Here is a 17,726-nt window from a genome sequence, read left to right as displayed (position 1 = left end):
GGCTACAGGACACCGGCACCGCTCACCTGTAGATCTTGCGGTAGGAGAGGTCACACCAGTAGATGCGATTGGTGGCAACTTCAACATCCAGCGCCACCACGTTCTTGAGCATGGGGATGAGGCGCGAGTAGTCCCGTTTCACCAGATCGATCCTCCGCACTTCATGCCGGTTAGTGAAGATCAGGGACGGGCTTCTGCCGGCTGCCGTGTGGGAAGGTTGGGAGAACCGGTCAGTGCAAAAGGCAGGGGACTGCCACTGGGTGGCTTGGGTGATGCCTCATTTTCCTACAAAATGGGGGCATCGTAGGGGGGGCTATTCCTACCTCACAGAGGAGCAGCTGAAAAATGGGTATGAAGAGCATGAGGTACAAAGTACTATGTATAACAGAATGATTTTCCTTCTCTTTATTAGACACAAACTCCCCCCAAATCTTCTAGTACTGCCCCCCTTGTTAGGCTTACACTGAAGGTCTTCTGTGGTGTGACCCCAAGCTCCCTGTTTGGCCTCATCAATCACCCCCTAACACACCTCCATTCCAGCCACTAGGCCACCCATCATCACTGAGCCATGGCAGAGTCTGGCCACCTTGGGCCTTTTCTAACGTGGTCCCCTTTACCTAGAACATGCTGCTCCCCAACCTCCCTGCACAGGGCCCCCCTACAATAGTTCAAGGGGCAACGGTGAGCAGTAAGTGTTCTAGAGAGAACACTGAGGCTACAGTGTGAGGACAGGTGTCAGAGCTAGGGGGAGAGTTGAAACAGGGGAGACTCGGGGAGGTCCCCATGAGTCTTCAGTTGATGTAGAGTGTGTGGGGACGTGGCAAGGGATGGATGAAGCCTCAGAGCTTGCCAGCGGCCAGATTTCAGAGTCCTGTCCGCTGGGTGTAGAGTTTGCACTTTACTCTGAGCTGGCAGCAGGGGTGGGGTGTGTGTGTCATGGGACAGATCATATACGTACGATGGAGACAACACACGATGACCCGTGCACATACAAAACCCATTTTTAGACTTAGGTTATGTTTTAGGAAGATCGCCAGTGACCTAGACATTCCTGGCTGCTTGTAGGAAGACCCCTGTGCTGCAGACCTGTGAGGGACGAGCACCTGACTCTGGCTGCCACTTCTCCAGCCTGTTTTCAGATGTATCAGGCCATCTCGGGTACCAGCACTGTCTGAGCGGAAACACCTGTCCCTGGAGCTGCCTGGGCCTTGTCCCCGTTTTCCTGCTGACACTTGTGCAGGCCACATGGTCCCTTTCACTGTGCATCTGTGCCAAGCTGATGTGTGCCCGGGGGGCAGGGCAGGATGGGCACGGAGCCATGTGGGGTCTGGGCCCGTGACCCAGGGGTGGTGACGGAGCAGGGTCGGGGTGAGAGGGAGGGCGTGGTACCAACAGCGAGCCCAGAGAAACTCCCGGTACAGGAAGGAGAAAGAAGGAAAGCCCACTTTAAGGCCCTGCCATTGACTGTGTGATTTTCTTCACCCCAAAATGAGAGCAAGGGGCACCATCCTGCAGCATGCAGGAGCAGGCTCACAGGGTGTCTTGAGGAGATTTTTACTGAGCTGTGTCTGTGACAGGCATCCAGTGTGCTGACGACCTGAGTTTTCGTGTGACTGCACTTTAGATGTTCATTTGCGGGGGTTTGGTTTGTGATTACACGGCAGCTGGGGGGTGTTTCCACTGCATGTATACAATTCGTGGGGTGGGTTACATGCGTCCCACGGCAGGGTAAGAACAAGCCACATATTATGTGTGATGTGCTGATGTGCAGGCTGCATATGGTGCAGTTGAGGTGCGGTTTTGGGTTTGTGGGCTACATGTCATTTACTATGGCTGCTGTGCTGTCAGTCTATGAACTGTGTATTGCATTTATGCACCTGAACTCCAGACTCCTATGTGCAACTGACTCCTCACAACCTCTGCCTAGATGTCTAAACAGCTTTCTTACATGTAACATGCTCAAATGAGTCTAATATTCCCCCAGCCCCGTAAAGAGCGATCCTGTTTTCCCAGTTGTTTGGCCCAAAACCTGAGTCATCTTTGACTTTTTTTTCTCTCACATCCCACATTCAATTGGTAAGTAAGTCCTGTTGCTTCCAAATAAATCCTGACCTTCCAAGTATGTCCAGTCTGTCTGCTTCTCATCATTTTGCACCGGAACATCCTGGACCAAGCCACGCTCACCTCTCTTCTGGGTTATGGCAAAACCCTCTTAAATGGTTTCCCTGCTTCTTCCCTTGCCCCTATAGTCTCCTCCCGGCACAGCAGCCAGAGGAAGCCTGTGAGAATGGAAGGCACACCGTGTCCCTCCTCTACTCAAACCCCTCCAAAGCCTCCCCCTGACTCGGACTGAAAGCAAGAGTCAGTCCTTTCCATGGTCTAGAAGGCCTTTGTGATGTGCCCTGAGTCACTTATCTGAATTTATCTCCTGTGCTCCCTGCTGTACCTGCACTGGCTTCCATGCTGTTATCTGAACACACCAGCCATGCTCCTGCATTAGGGCCTCTGCTCTTTCTGTTCCTTTGGCCTAAAATGCAGTTCCTGCAGATAAATGGCGCCTTCCTTTACCTGCTCCAGGTCTGAACTCAAATGCCATCTTCTCATGAACCAGAGGGCTTCCCTGACCACTCTATCTAAAACTATAACTCGCTGCCCTCCTGACTTCCCTCTCCCCTTGCCCATTTTGTATTCCTCTTTCACTTGGAGCCCCATCTATCATGCACTGCATTTACTTATCAGATTTCTTGTCTGTCTCACCCACTAGGATGTAAGTCTCATGAGGGCAGACAGGGATCAGTGTCTGTTTTGCTTCTTGCCAAATCCCAATGCCTACAGGAACGTTAGGTGTTCAATATAAAGAATGGAATAGGATGAATTCAGTTAGCTGAGCTGACCCATGTGTGGGTCTGCCCAGGTCATGCTCTCTGTGTGGACTACCAGTGCTGTGTGTGCAGTCTGCACGGTCCAGCTTGTGTCTATATGTCGTGTATGGCACATGTACAGTCTCTGCGGGCTACACCAGGTGGCTCTGTGCAGTATCTGTGTGGGTGCTCATGTGCAATGCGTTGTGGGTATGATGTACACGTACAGTCCAAGCACTGTGTGTGCAACCTGCTTTGTGCATGTGTGTGTGCCCACGTGTACTCATCTACTCCTCACATAGGTGGGAGCACGCTGCTTTCTGTATCCTTTCGGGGCTGCCCCCTTACCCCCCACCTTAGAGTGCCCGTACCGACGGCCTTGCAGTTCTTGGTCAGCGTGTCCATCTCATAGCCAGGGTGGCACTCGCACTTAAAGTAGCCTTTGTAATTGACACAGATCTGGCTGCAGGCGTCTGGATCCTTACACTCGTCGATGTCTGTGGGGAAGAGACCAAGTCAGAACTGGCAGAAGGATCTGCCTCTGCTTGGTGGGAGGCAGGGGAAGGATGAGAGGAGGGTCTCACCGCCACAGGTCTTTTGGTCTAGGAGTTGGTAGCCTGCTGGGCATGTGCACTCAAAGCCGATCTTCAGGTCAGTGCAGATGTGGGAGCAGCCGCCATTGTTGTGCAGACACTCGTTCAGCCCTGGGGAAGGGACACAGGCTCCTAAGGGGCCAGGAGCCCAGGCTAGGGTGGGGGCAGGGCAGGGGTAGGGCATAGAGCTGAAGCAGAGACCCAGGGCAGCGGGACCCCCACAGAGCCAGGATGCTCTCCAACCTCGCTGAGCCTCAGCCTCACGAACTGGGTGATGAGGTAAGAGGAGGCTCAGAGAGGGGGCAGGTCCTTGCTCAAGGCCAGACACAAAGACAGGGACAGAGTGGAACCAGAACTCAGGTCCTTTGCCTCCCAGGCCAGAGCTCTGTCTACCAGGAGGCAGCTTGGCTGCCTGAGGTCTTTCCTTTCACAAACACGTTTCTTACAAATCCTTCTTCCTTGTGACCTCATCGTACGTGGACCACATCCAACCCTCAAGATACCTCAAGAACCCCTTCTGAAATGCCCTGGCTTAAACATCTCCAGCCTCATAGAGCCCACTTTCCTCCTAGGTAGCCGGCTCCACCTGAAACAGGCTGTTATAAAGCTCTTCTTCACTGGACTGGCCTTCCTGAAGCTTCTGCTCCCACTCCAGCTCTGCTGGGTGGGGTTGGCCAGCGTCTGCTGGCTCCCTCAGAATCTCCTTTAAAGTGCTAATTTCTGGGGGCACCTGGGTGGCTCAGTTGGTTAAGCATCTGACTTCACTCAGGTCATGAACTCACGGTTTGTGAGTTTGAGCCCCGTGTGAGGCTCTGTGCTGACAGCTCAGAGCCTGGAGTCTGCTTCTCTCTCTCCGTTCTTCCCCTGCTCTCACTCTCTCTCTCAATAAAGATTTTTTAAAAATGTAAAGTGCTAATTTCTGGTGCCCTGCCATTCAAGTGCCTTCCTCCGGACACATTCCATCTGTTCATGTCCCTGCCCGGACAGAGCCCAGGAGTCTGCAGTCCAGAGGGAGTCTGAACCACAAAGGCTGCCCCTACTGAGCTTGTGGTTATTTAAGACCCCAGGCTTTCTCTACACAGAGCTGCTACTTGGTCAGTTCTCTCTCACCATGAAATACAATGGATGATTTCCCCCTGCTCTCCTCTCAGCACCTGTCCCTTTCCTACACTTAGCCACAGGCCCGGTCCCAGGAATACCAACGGCTACAAGGGGTGAAGCGATGCCGGGAGGTCACCGGGTCTCCTCGTCCTCCACTCCCTCACCCCCTCTGGCAGAGTCCTAGGGGACGGCAGGGAGGCCAGGACCAAGGCTCACCATGTTCTCACAGCATCTTCTGAGCTTCGGAATCACAGAAGGTTAATTGTGCAAGCCAAGAGAAGGCGCCATGCCATCCTTCTACCCCCCAGGCTCATGCACCGCCGCTCCAGCCAAGCCACGCAGAGCTGAGCGGAGCCAGCCGTGGCCATGCACATGGCTGGTCTGAGCTGCCCACCCCAGGCCATGCACAGCGGTGGGTGCCCCACCTCCAGCCTGAGCCATGCTTAGGGAATATTCCCCTTTACCCCTGGGCCTCCTCCTGTTTCCCAGGGACGCTGGTGGAACTGAAAGAACAAGATGACAGCAACCCCGTGACTGGGGGGGTCTGGGAGTGACTCAGCCGGGCCCAGCCCTGGGAAGGCCCAGCCCTGCGGGGTGGGCGGCACCATGGCCGCTTCGAGGTAGTCTGTGTGGGGATCCTTCTCTGGGAATCTTCTTTCACTCCAAACCTTCCCTACCTCTCTCATACTGTAATTATTCCCCCAGTGCTGTCCACACATCTGCTCGCCACTCACCCACGGCCTCGTCCATGCACCTGCTCGCTGCCCCCCTCACCCTCTCTAGGTAGCAGCCACTCAGCAGCTGTATTTACCGAGCACCCGCCAGACTGGCATGTGTAGGACAACCCTGAAAGGGGAAAGGGGAAAGCTCAAGGGCGCTCAGGCTTCTATGACAGAGGAGAGCACGGAGTCCTCCAGGGCTGAGATGTGTGGGGGCGAGAGTACGGGCAGCGGGTCCGGACTCCATTGACCCTGCTCTGGAAGGGCCAGCACCGAGGTGGAGGCTGAAGGGGACCGTCTGGGCCTTCCCAGTTCTATGTAGCCTGGAGGTGATTCTGCCAGGGGCCTGCAGTCGAGGAGGGGTGGTGGTCCAGAGGCCCGAGTGGCACCTGAGGCCCAGCATGGGAGGAAGGGGCAGTGTCACCTTCCCCAGCACGTGCGCCTACCTGCATGCTCACACGCACCAGCTTACGTGCAGAGGCACCGACGGGCCCACAGACTCCACAGACACATTCACGCAGATGCGGGGACACACAGAGACACGAGGTACAGTTCCCTTGCCTTACTCAGAGGAGGAGCCACGGACACAGACACTGGCTTGTCACCAGCCAGAGACACAAACACATGCGTACATACGTCTCTTAGATGTGTCATGCAAAAGACCAGAAAGAAGAGATTTAGTAGGTTAGCAGTCACCGGTGAACTCCAAATCCAGGTGGGGTGGGGGGCTAGGTGCGGTTGCTCCCATTTCTCTATCCTCTTTTCCCTAGGCTCCCTCTTCTGGAACTTTTCCTGGCAGGGCCTCTGGGAGACGGTGGGGGAAGGGGGGGAGCCAGGAGGCCTGAGAGTCTGTCCTGCAAGCTTAGGTGGAGGCTGAGTGACCTTCGCCCAACACCTCTTCCTTTCAAAGTCCAACTTTAAATCTCAAAAAGGGGTGGAAATATGCTACCCCTGGGGGTTCTAGAGAACGAACTCTGAGCGCCCAGTATGGGAGGTGCTGGGTGGAAACGAGTCTGCCAGGAAGTGGGGGTCCAACCTAGGCTCCGTCCTCCCAGGAATTCTCCGTCCAAACCCCTGACCTTGGCAATAAACCTTCCTCGAGCCCACACTGGGTTTCCAGCATGTTCTGTAGGGCACCCACTTTACCTACAGCCCAGACCCTCCTGTTCTTTTCAGTCCAGAACACACCCCGACAGCTATAGCCATTAGCACAGCTGCCTCATTCTGCCCCTTATTCACACCCAGCCTGTTACACCTTATCTCCCAGATAGTCTGAGCTCCTTGGGGCTCGGGATTGTGCCACCGTCTGCTGCTCAGTCTGCCTTAGCCTCACTCAGGCCTGGCCTGTGCCTGGTGGTCTTGGGATGCACCTCAATTAGCTGCCTGTTTGCTGTCCCCTACGTCTCCCTCTGCGGGGGGCTGGCTGGAAGGCCTCAGAGGCCAGGGCCCTGGCTGGGTCAGGAGAGCAGGATCACTGAGGAAGAGAAGTTTCAGAGCGAGCACATACTAAGAGGTCTGAATGCAGAAGGAGTGAGGAGGAGAGGCCGAGTTTGTGAGAGGAAGCATAACTGAGCATCCGGGTTGGAAAGAAAAGGGAGTTCGATTTGTAGAGATGCAGAAGGAGGCCCCAAAGTCAAAGAGCCCCATCTGAGGCCACAGGACAGCCCAGGAGTGCCGAGAGAGGGTGAGAACAGAACGTGTGCAATAGGGCAGGCACGGGCCTCTGCCCAGATGCCAGGAGGGGGTGTGGCGGGGTGGGGGTGGGGGTTCGTCCAGCAGCCAGAAGTAGACAGGTACTGTACCACACTCTTTCAGAGGCTCATCCGACCAGTCCCGGCAGTCCCTTTGAGCATCACACACTTTCCCGCCGTCCACGCACTCGCCACTCTTACACTGAAATCTGCGGGGACCCTCACATGTTGACTCTGTCGGGCCGGACAAGAGAGTGGACAGGATGTGAGAGACGTTGGGCAGGGAGGGCTGGGCTGGGCCAGGTCCCTGGGAGGTGAGCAGAGCTCCCGCCCCAGTCTCCACTGGTCTCTAGAGGGCCCAGGACAGACAGTTGAACACAGGGCTGGGAGCTCTGTTCACAGAAGTACAGGACCCCAGGGATAATCCGGACGCCTAGGCAGCGTCTAGCTGGACAGGGCGGGAAGGTGGTGGTGTCTGTGCCTGATCTAGCAGTGCTGGGGCCCTGAGGGGGGAAAACGGGAGGCCTACGGAGATCCTGGGGGCTGGACTGACCATCTGAGGGAGACCTGTGCCCTAGAGACCCTGCATAGGGGAGGCCATCTCACTGCCCAACCCTTTATCCGTTTCCCCAGATGACCCAGGGTCAGGGTCCCAGAGAGTCATCTGAGAATTAAGGAGGCTCCCTGGGGACTGAGCCTCTGCTCACCCTGGGAAGGAAGCCACTTGGAGACTCGGGTGTGGACAAATGGTGGAGGCCGGACTTCCTGCAAATGCCTTTTCACATCCCCCTAGGCCTCTTTCAGCTTTTTGCAGTCCTTTAAAATCTGGTTCTGGGGCCAGTAGGCCTCCAGGGAGTAAAACTGGGCAATTTAGGAGCAAGTGACGCTCTGAGGGAAGACATATCTCAGAGACCAAAGGGAGATCTCTACGAACTCTGCTCTCTCTGGAACCTGGAAATGCTCAGGGCTCTTCTTCAAGGAGGGCGCTGCCCCTTCGCCTCCAACTCCACACACACCCTGTAAGCAGCCAGCTTCGTCACTCCCGTCGGGACAGTCCTGGTCCTGGTTGCAGCGCTTGACTGAAGGGACACAGGTCCCATCCCCACACTGGAACTCATCCCCACGGCAGGTCCCCAGTGCTGCCAGGAGAGGGCAAGGAAGCAGGGTCAGGGCCAACGTGCTGTTGGGACAGTTCTCCTCTCCCAGCCCCCAGCCCGATCTACCACCCCCGCCCCCCGAAAGAACAGAACCGGTGGCTGAGCTTGGGAGTCTAGAGAGGACACCTGGCCAAGGCACTTCCAGCATACAGATGGGGAGACTGAAGCTCAGAGAGGGGGAAGGCCTCACCCAGGATCACACAGCGCTCTGGCAGAGCTGTGGCAGAGCCACTCTAAAACTCAGGTCTCCTGTTGTCCCCTCCACCGCCTTCTCCCCAGGGCCACCCATCTATAGCAGACACGTGGCCTTCTTTTGAGTGTCGGTGCTCACTGATTAATGACTTCATTCCTTCAGCAAACCCTTCCTGAGCACCCACTGCATGCGGGGCACTATGTGGGGTGTGGGGAACCCAGAGACTACTGAGAGGCTCTCCATCCTCTAGGAGCTCAAGGATACCTGAGAGGGGCTGAGGGATGCACAGACGACATCACAGCGTCGGCTATGCTGTAGGAAAGGGTGGTTCAGGGTAGCCCAGGGGGAGAGACCCAGTCCAGCTGGGAGGGTTGAGGACTTGAAGGACAAGCACACCCAGCAGGTAGGAAGGGTTGGGGAGCTCCTGAGTGTATCAAGGTCTCGGGCCTTGGAGCCAATGGACAGGGAAGCACAGGGGTGGGAGGCATGACAGGGAGGGCAGGATCAGAGAAGACCCTTGGCCTCTGGGGTCAGACCTGAGCCACGCAGCTTTGGAGCCTGAGGGACCTCAAACAAATGACTCCACCTTTCCCAAGCCCGCGCGCCCCACCGTAACCCAGGTAACCGGAGCGGGCGGGGCAGGCGTCCCGCGGCCGGAAGGGGGCGGCGGGGCCGCGCTCTACGGGGGGCGGGGGCTTACGGCAGTCGGCCTCGTCCGACTTGTCCTTGCAGTCGCGGTCGCCGTCGCAGCGCCAGCCCAGGTGCACGCACTCGCCGCTGCGGCAGGCGAACTGGGCGGCCGCGGCGCAGGAGGCGGGCGCAGCGGTAGCCCCGGGGCCCGCGCGGCCGCACAGCTCGGCCGCCTCGTCCGAGCGGTCCTCGCAGTCGAACTGACGGTCGCAGACCCAGCGCTCGGGGATGCAGGCGCCGCCGCCGCCGCCGCCGCCGCCCCCACAGCGGAACTCGCGGGGCCCGCAGGCCGGATCGGCGCAGCCGCGCTCGTCGCTGCCGTCGCCGCAGTCGTCGTCGCCGTCGCACACGAACACGGCGGCCAGGCAGGAGCGGTTGCTGCACTGGAACTCGTGCGGGGCGCACACTGCGCGGGACAGAGAGCCGGGTCGGCCCCGCTGTGGGGGCCCTGACCCTCGCCCACGGCCGCATGCGCTCTGCGGGGCCCGGCGGTGGACGTGCCGTCCGGGACTGCACAGGGGCTTCCAAGCCGGGGCCATGCAGGGGGATCTGGGGCAACACGCTTGCCCTCCCGTGAGCCTCCGCAGCCTCACTGGGAGCGAAATTCCCGTCCCACCTCCGGCATTGCGGTGGGGCTAGGAGCGCTTCGGCGCCAGGGCACTGCCTCTCTTGAAGGGCCTTGTGACGTTCCTAGTAAATACCTAACGTGATACTGACCTTTTCCAGGTAACGAGGTCTGGGGCTGTTTCCTAACAGCACAGCTCAAGGCCCCTCGCCCCTCCACGTGCCTGCACTTATCCCAGTTAAGTCCCCTGGCCTGGCATCCAAGGTCACTGGCAGTAACCACTGCTGTACCCCATCACCTCACTCCTGCACACAGCCTGGCTTCAGCCACACTAGACTGCCCACCTGCTCACCTGCTCACCTCCAGGTCTCTGCCCAAGCTGTCCCTTCTACTGAGTGCTCATCTCTTGCCCACCACCGTCTCTATTTCACAACGATGAGGTCTCATCGTTCAGGGCCCCAAATTCCACTCCTTTCATTTTGTGCTCCCCTGCTTGGGAAGCCTCCCTCCACCTCTGCTCTCTTTTCAGGTGCCCTTCACAGCATGCTCAAGTGTCTGGGTCTGGTGACCTTCTCTGTCTCCCTCATGACAACTCTATGGACAGGTTCTGAGAATGACTCAGCTTCATCCTGAGGGCCTAGCACAGTGCTCCCAGCAGTGGGTGGTGTGGAGCGGATGGGTGCTGGACCAGCCCGGGTGTGAGGAGTAACTAAGGGACGTGCAGTAGTTAAGGGCATAGGTCACTGGCTCTGCCTGGGGCCCTGGGCTTCCTCTCTCTGGTGAACTGCTCAGCTCAGAGGCTGGGAGGGCCTTGGAGACCACCAGCCCAACCACTAGTTTACAGGTGGGGAAACTGAGGCCCAGAGAGGAGCAACTTGCCCAGGGTCGCACAGAACCAGAACTCAGGTTTGGGGCTCTTCTCTCCTACTCTGACTCTCTCAGCTTTCTAGTTTTCTCCTCCGTTCCTGGAGTGTAAGCTGTTTTCAGAGCAGTGACCTCCTCACCTTTCCCTACTCCATTCCTTACACAGAGGCCATGAATAGGCCTGGGAAGGGGTATGGGGGTGGGGTGAGTTGTCAGGCATGGATGCTGTGGCTAGTGGCTATGGCCTTGGGAAATGTGGTGGTGGCAGCAGCACCAGATATCTCCACATGGGGGCGCCAAGAGTCTGTTTTAATTTTCTGATAGAAAAATGTCATTTTTCATTGTTACTGGACATAAAATAGAATGATGTCTTCGGTTTCACAATGTAGGCAGCTCCTCATGTGTTGCTGACAGCTCTATCAAGTTTCTGACAGTTGCCTTCCGCCCCCCCGCCCCCTGGGCTTTTGGGATGTTGGGCCACTGGTGGGAAAAGCACACATTACCTTGTGCTGTCTGCCCCTCAAGATTACTCAGATGCCTAGATTAGCTCCCTTCTTTCCTGCCAGACTCGGCTTGCACGTGTCTGGCGGGAAGGACTCACTAAGTTTAGAGTTCTGGGAGGATGTGCTTCTTTATACTGAGTTCTCCCTCAGGTTCAAAGTTGACAGCAATGTCGAGGGCCATATTCTCAGACCTGCATCCAGAGACCCTACTCCCAGCACTCACAAATGGAAGCAGCTCTGAGGGAGGAGAGAAGGGAGAATTCTTCTTCCTCTGCCCAGGTGGTTGGGAGCTATAGCAGAGACACTCAGTAAGACCTCTAACCCTCCACCTGTCCCATGCACGACGTGCCCTAGTTAGAGACACTCCCACCCTGTGCAATGGGGGCTGATGGCCCTTAGGGCTGGGGAAACATCTGATTATGGGTGGGAAAGGAGGGAGGTGGATTTTCATTGGCCAGTGAAGCTCCGCAAAATTATCACAGCTGAAGAAACAAGCTAATGCCATCGCCAGGGCTTTGAAACTGCTGGCCCCAGCCAGGATCTCCCCCCCCATACCCAGATGCTTCCTGCTTCAGACACCTCAGAACTCCAGACTTGGAGTCTAGAATGCTGTGACTCAGACGGCTCCAGGGAGCTGGCATTTCCTCTGGGCCAGGGAGGATGGATAGGATGTAAATATAGAGGCTGGTGGAGGGAGTGGGATGGGAGGCAGTGGTGGGTAAGTGCCTGGCAAAACCCCCATAATACCACAAACCCCCCGTATCTCAGCCTAGCCTTGCAGCCTCGTTATCAACAGCCAGTCTGTCTTCCCTATTAATCATGAGCTCCCAGAGGGAGGAGCGTGAGGATTCACCTCCTCATCCTTTCCAGAGCCTGGCCCCAGGCCTGGCACACAGTAGGTGTCCATCGAATTGAAACAAGCATAGCCCTACTGGCCCAGGACCTGCTGGCCTGCTCCCTGGGAAGGAGATAATCCTGTATTTGAAGCTCAGTGATGTGGAACTGCCCCAGTGACCACTTCCATCTGTCCCTGCTGAGGCTGCTGGGGATGTCTTCCCTGCCCTGTGATATTCGAGCTCACCGGTCTGAGACTGCAGCATCAGACGTCCTTCACACTTCAGGAGTCTGCCCCTCCCCCCTGGCACCACCAGCGCCCTGGCCCCGGCGGCCACCATTACTTGACACGTCCCGGCCGTGGCCCCCTGCCCTCGCTCGGAGGTTGGTGCAGACGGATGGAATGGATGAGCAGATGTCAGATGTGGTAAAAGTACTCCTGGGCTTGGCTATCCAGGGCTGGATTTGAACCTCAGTTCCATCACTCAGGCTTGGGCACTTTTCCTCGCTTGTCTGAGCCTCAGTTTCCTCACCCGTAAAATGGGGATGATCATGGCTGCTCGTGAGGTGGTTGTGAGGATGAAAGCAGGAAATGCCTCTCCAGAGCGCCTGGCCATTACCAGTGTCCTGATCCTTAACCCTTTGCTCTCCACCCCCTGAGCCCTGCAGAGAAGGCCCCTCCTAGAGGCGGCTGCTGCTCCTCAGTGCTGCCTGACCACCCTGCAGACCCGGGGACCTGACCCAACTCACGGGTGGCACAGCCGGCTTCGTCTGCTCCGCTCTCGCAGTCCTTCTCCCCGTCGCAGCGCCATGAGGCAGGCACACAGTTGTGGCTGGCAGGGCCACAGCTCAGCTTCTCCGCAGGACACACCTGCTTGGCTGTGCAGACAGACACACGCGCGTGGCTTAGGCAAGGGGGGCACGGGGCATGGCGCCAACCAGTCCTACTGTCTGGCTCCAGCCACCTGGCCTGAGGCCCTGGGAATCCATCAGGGCCTTCCTGCCCAAAGCCCCAGTTTCTTCATCTGAGAAGTGGCCACTGTGCGCCCCTAAGACCCTCCGAATCCTGCATCTGACCCCACAACTCCCTGTCTGACACCCTTTCACGGGCCCCTGGTCCCTGGCACTCAAGCCCCTCTTCCATCCAGCCACCCCTGCCTGCCTCTCCAGCCCCCCACCTCCCTCCCTGCAAACCTCCCCATCGAGCTCCAGCAACATGAAACTGCCATGCACTGCACACCTCTGTCATTTCCCCTCTGTGCCCTGCGGTGACATATACTCCAGTTCAGCCTCGGTCTGGCTTCTAGATCAGTGACTGGGCGATCTGAATCTGTGGATTTGGAGGGCGCACCAAGGCCCCAACAGCTCCCTTGGTGCACCCCATCCCCTCCTGCCCCTCCCCCGGCAACGGTGCTGAGCCCGCTGTTGAGAGCAGAGCTGTGCGGCAGGGCCCAGCGGGACCACACAGCTATAATTACTGCAGCAGCAATCAGAGGCTGACTCAGTCAGGGGCCCGAAGCCCCAGGGTTGATTCTCAATTTGGAAGAAAGAATGAGAACCCTGATCAGGGCTGGGGACAGCTCTCATCCCGAGTGTCCCAGGATGAGCCACGTGACACACCCAGCTGTGATAGACGCGTTTCAGACTTCTGTGGCTGGCTCCCTCCTACCCTCCAGAGTGTTAACTCCGTCATCTGTAGGATGTGCCAGGCACAGAGCTGGGCACTCATTTCATCTTCACAAAACCCCAGCAGGGTGAGGATTATGTTGAGACCTCCAGCTCAGAAGTCGAGTGCATGGGCTCTGGAACCTGGCTTGAATTCAGTCACTCACTGGCTACATGACCTCAGTCAACAGTCTTCACCTCGGTGCTAATAGGTCAGGGAAGATACTATTCCCTAGCCCGTAGGATTGTGGTGACTCCCAAGTTAGTATCTGTAAGGCACTCAGAAGCATGCCCGGCCCAGTGCCCACTTATGATTATCCACTCTTCTCCAAACGAACAGACGAGCACTTGCTTATTCACTCAGTGAGTATCTGCTGGGCGCTGCCGTGCCCCAGACGTGGTGGTAAGCACTGGGTTCTAGCCACACGGCTGGTAAGAACTGAGCGAGGACTCGAAGGCAGCCGTGTCCGATGCCAGGCCCCTGGCACAGTCCACTGCACCTGCAGGCAGAGGTCACCCTTGCCTCCCCCCCAACTTTGCTCTCTCACGTCAGACCAGGTTCTCTTTCTCTGACTTCCATAGCAGGGATGAGATGGCCCAAGAGCCGGAGAAAAGGCAAATAAGGTGGGGCAGGAGGCAGGTGTTTGAGGAAGGGCCCCCAGACACTATGATACCAAGGAGTACCTTGGACCCCAGAGTTATCCCTAGGAATACATTTCATGAAATATGAGGCACCCCACTGAGAATACGGGATTCGCAGCACTCGTTTTATAGAAATTCCGCTTGCCAAATAACTAGGGTGCCGACACTCAGATCATTCACAAAGGCTGCCTTGTGGGGCGCCTGGGTGGTTCAGTCAGTTAAGCATCCGACTTTGGCTCAAGTCATGATCTCGTGGTCCATGGGTTCGGGCCCAGCTCAGAGCCTGGAACCTGCTTCGGATTCGGTGTCTCCCTCTCTCTCTGCCCCTCCCCCACTCCTGCTTGCACTCTCTCTCACGCTCTCTCACTCTCTCTCAATAATAAACACTTATTTATTTATTTTTTTAAGAATGTTTTGGTTTTTTTTTAATTTTTATTTATTTCTAGGAGAGAGAGAGAGACAGCGTGAGCAGGGGAGGGTCAGAGAGAGAGGGAGACACAGACTCCGAAACAGGCTCCAGGCTCTGAGCTGGCAGTCAGCACAGAGCCGGACGCGGGGACTCGAACCCACGAACCGCGAGATCATCACCTAAGCGAAAGTCGGACGCTTAACCGACTAAGCCACCCAGGTGCCCCTCTCAATAATAAACATTAAAAAAAAAAAAAAGACATTTTACAAAGGCTGCCTTGGGGCCACAGTGTAGGGTGGTGAAGGAGGTCTGGCAGCCAGGAGGTGGGGCCCTTCCGGAGCACCTCTATCACCCCTGCAATGCAGGACTCCCGTAACTGCAAGAGGGAGCTGAGGCCAACCAGTGTTTCCCAGACTCCTGACTGTAGGGCCGGGTGTGGGAGCTGTTGGAAATGCAGGTTCCTGGGCCTGGCTTGTCTTGGGCTGAATCCAGACTTTGGGGCCAGAGCCCAGGAATCTACATTTCAGTTAACTCTCCTCAACCACAGGCACACCATTTGAGAACCACTGGGTTAACATTCTGCAAGTCTTAAAAGATATAGGATATTTCATCTGTTTTAAATTCACTCCCATAACAGTGATAGAGGCATTCTGTATGTGTGTAAGCTCCCGAGAGAGCAAGGATATGGTGACCGCATAGCCCGGAGCCAGGCCTCAGGAAACATAACTTCACAGGGGGGTTGGAAGGAAGCCGTATTTACTGAGCACCCACACGTGCCGGGCTACTTGATTTTCCCATTTCCCCCTCCCCCTGCCAGGTGAGCAGACCCTGCAGGATAGAAGTGCCAGCTCCTGGGACGTCATTCACAAAGATCTTCATAGCAGCACCTGTGGGGTACAGCAGGGCAGCAGGCCTTCAGGTAAGCAGTCCATTTTACAGATGAGGAAACAGGCTCAGAGACACCAAAGGACAGGTCCAAAGACGCATAGCAGGTGAGAGGCAGAGGCCAGGTGCTTCTGACGGAATCTTGCCCTTTCCATCAAAGCCTGCACACCCCCGTGGATAGAGAAGTAGCCTGAACCGGCCCCAAACTCGACACCCAAAAGCCCAGGTGACTGAAATGGCCCTTGACTGCCCTCCCTGCCTCTCGGGGCCCGGTTCTGCATACCCCAGTGAGGCAGGCAGCCGCTTGAACTTTTAATGAATATTTATATAGTTAATTGCATAACCTTTCAGCAAGGACAATGATTAAACAATCCGTCTGCTTCTTTTCTTTATAATTAATAAGACATTTGCTGTGTCCTTAAATAGACAGCTCTAATTATAAGCTCTGGAAGATTCAGCAGTGCCTGACACCAGCCCTCATACCCTCAAAGAGCCAAGGCACCGTCCTGGAATGCCAGGACCCAAGAGGTCACATCGGGGAGCACCCACTATAGTGACAAGAGACAGAGACCCAGCAAGGGGAAGGGACCTGTCTAGGCTACTGAATATCAGGTATTCCAACCACCTCCCTCTCCTAGAACCTCGCGGTCTCTGGGGTAATGCAGCTGTTCCCCAAAGCTAGGGCAAACCTCGATTTCCAGGCTCCTGGGTCAGGCCTCCTCACTGCCTAGCCCTGGAAGGCTGGTCCCGGCTGCCGAGCAGCATGTCCTTATGAGGGGAGTGCTCTTACCACCTCCATTTTACAGACAAGGAGAGCAGAGCCCAGAGAGGGGCAGAGATGGACTTCCAGCCAGGTCTCCGACCTCCAGACACACTGCTTAACTTACTGCACTTAACCACTGCCCCTGAGAAAAGCAGGCCCCATTGGTCCCCACCAGCGCCTCTGGGCTGGACAGGGATCACCAGAGGAAGGAGGCTCACTGGGCCTTTCCTCAGGTAGGGACCGCAACATGGCCGCCTATCGTCCACTTTCAGGATAATGAAGCCAGAGGCCCCCCAGGCAGCACAATGCAGGACAAAGAGCATGAATCAGTTTTGGAGTCATGCACACCTAGGCCCAAACCCATCCATTCACATGAAGGTCCTTCAGCAAGTCACTTAACCTCTCTGTCCCAAGGTTCTATCTGAAAATGGGGTACCATAGTCTCCTAGAGTTGGTAGATGGTTTAAGTGAGGAAACATGGAAATGTCTACACTCAGAGCCTGGGACAAACTCCGAAACCAGCTGCCCCTGTTTGATTTAACGAAAGGCAAATGCAAGGGGCTAGGAGGGCCCTGGTCTTGTCCCTGGGGGTGCACACGATCAGGGTCCACATGGCCCACCACGATGGCACTCCCTACAAATGCCTCTCTCTGAGGAAGGTGCCGCGAGCAATGCCTTGGCTTGCCGTCAAGTGTCCCCGAGGTTCTGAGAGGCAGGGTGAAGAACCCCACCATCTCTCAGATGCCAGGAACCCTCCAAAGCCGTCAAGGGCCTGAAATTGCATGCTGGAGTGGCTGGAGGCATTATCAATTCCCAGAGAATCCTGCCCCAGAAATCCAATCCACTTTAATTTATGAGTTCACAAATTAATAAAAAGAGAAATGTCTGTCAGATGAAAGAATGAAAGTGTTTGATGGCTGCTTAGTGAGCGAGATGTATGCAGTGTCAGGTCACATGAGGCTTAGGGGCAGACGACCTCCAGATGGGGACGGCCAGCTTCAGGAGGGCCAGAGACTCAGGGGGCAGGGACTACCAGTGTCCTGCTGCTGCCCAGGAAGCATGGCCCGGGGCCACCCCATCATGCAGGAGGTGGTCACACCTGGCTCCTTCCCATGGGCTCAGGTGAAGTCCTAGCTGGTCAGCCTCTAACTTGCTGGGTGATTTCCAAAAAACCTCCCGGCCTCCACTTCCCGACTTATAGTAGGAAGGTTCATCAGTAAGGTCCCCCTTCTGGTGCGAAAGTTCCGAGATGAAGAACAAAATCCCATTTTCAGTATGCAGTACCCGAAGTTGCAACTCACTCACTTGTACCCTTGAACCAACCTTCCCACCCCACCCTGTATCCCTCCCATCATATGCCTGAAGGTGGGTCAGAAGCTGTCCCCAATCACGTGAGCTAAAATCAGAGCTAAAACGCTACTTTCATTAGGCAAATGTCCCAGGCTTTCCTACTGTGACTCTCGGCCGTATCTGATGGACACAAAGCCCAGAACCAGAAGAAAGGAGAGCCGAGAGAAACCCCGGCCAGCTAGGGGCAGATGACATAGTGGGGACACAAGGATGGGGACCTCCTCCCAAATCCTCTTCCCTC

The 17,726-nt window shown here is 56.3% G+C and overlaps 1 protein-coding gene across 12 annotated transcripts in view; it reads right to left on the bottom strand.

The window, feature by feature from the left end:
- LRP8 (LDL receptor related protein 8) overlaps positions 1-17,726 on the bottom strand; it is a 75,108-nt gene that overhangs the window by 20,990 nt on the left and 36,392 nt on the right. For 3 of the 12 annotated variants that reach the window (XM_039238261.1, XM_039238244.1, XM_039238290.1), the window contains exons 4-11: positions 12,522-12,650; positions 9,016-9,411; positions 7,982-8,104; positions 7,077-7,199; positions 5,020-5,058; positions 3,446-3,565; positions 3,233-3,358; positions 27-201 (exon numbers count right to left, since the gene is read on the bottom strand). In XM_039238261.1, coding sequence (XP_039094192.1) covers positions 27-201; positions 3,233-3,358; positions 3,446-3,565; positions 5,020-5,058; positions 7,077-7,199; positions 7,982-8,104; positions 9,016-9,411; positions 12,522-12,650 — 1,231 coding nt within the window. The remainder of the gene's footprint in view (positions 1-26; positions 202-3,232; positions 3,359-3,445; positions 3,566-5,019; positions 5,059-7,076; positions 7,200-7,981; positions 8,105-9,015; positions 9,412-12,521; positions 12,651-17,726) is intronic. The other 9 variants (XM_039238297.1, XM_039238307.1, XM_039238280.1 and 6 more) reach the window with 5 other exon arrangements.

Source organism: Hyaena hyaena, unplaced genomic scaffold (assembly GCF_003009895.1).
Source record: "Hyaena hyaena isolate Hyena2069 unplaced genomic scaffold, ASM300989v1 scaffold_5, whole genome shotgun sequence".
In the NCBI taxonomy this organism is placed as follows: domain Eukaryota; kingdom Metazoa; phylum Chordata; class Mammalia; order Carnivora; family Hyaenidae; genus Hyaena; species Hyaena hyaena.
Note: the sequence above shows the minus strand (reverse complement) of the source record. Positions and strands in the feature narration are given on the sequence as shown.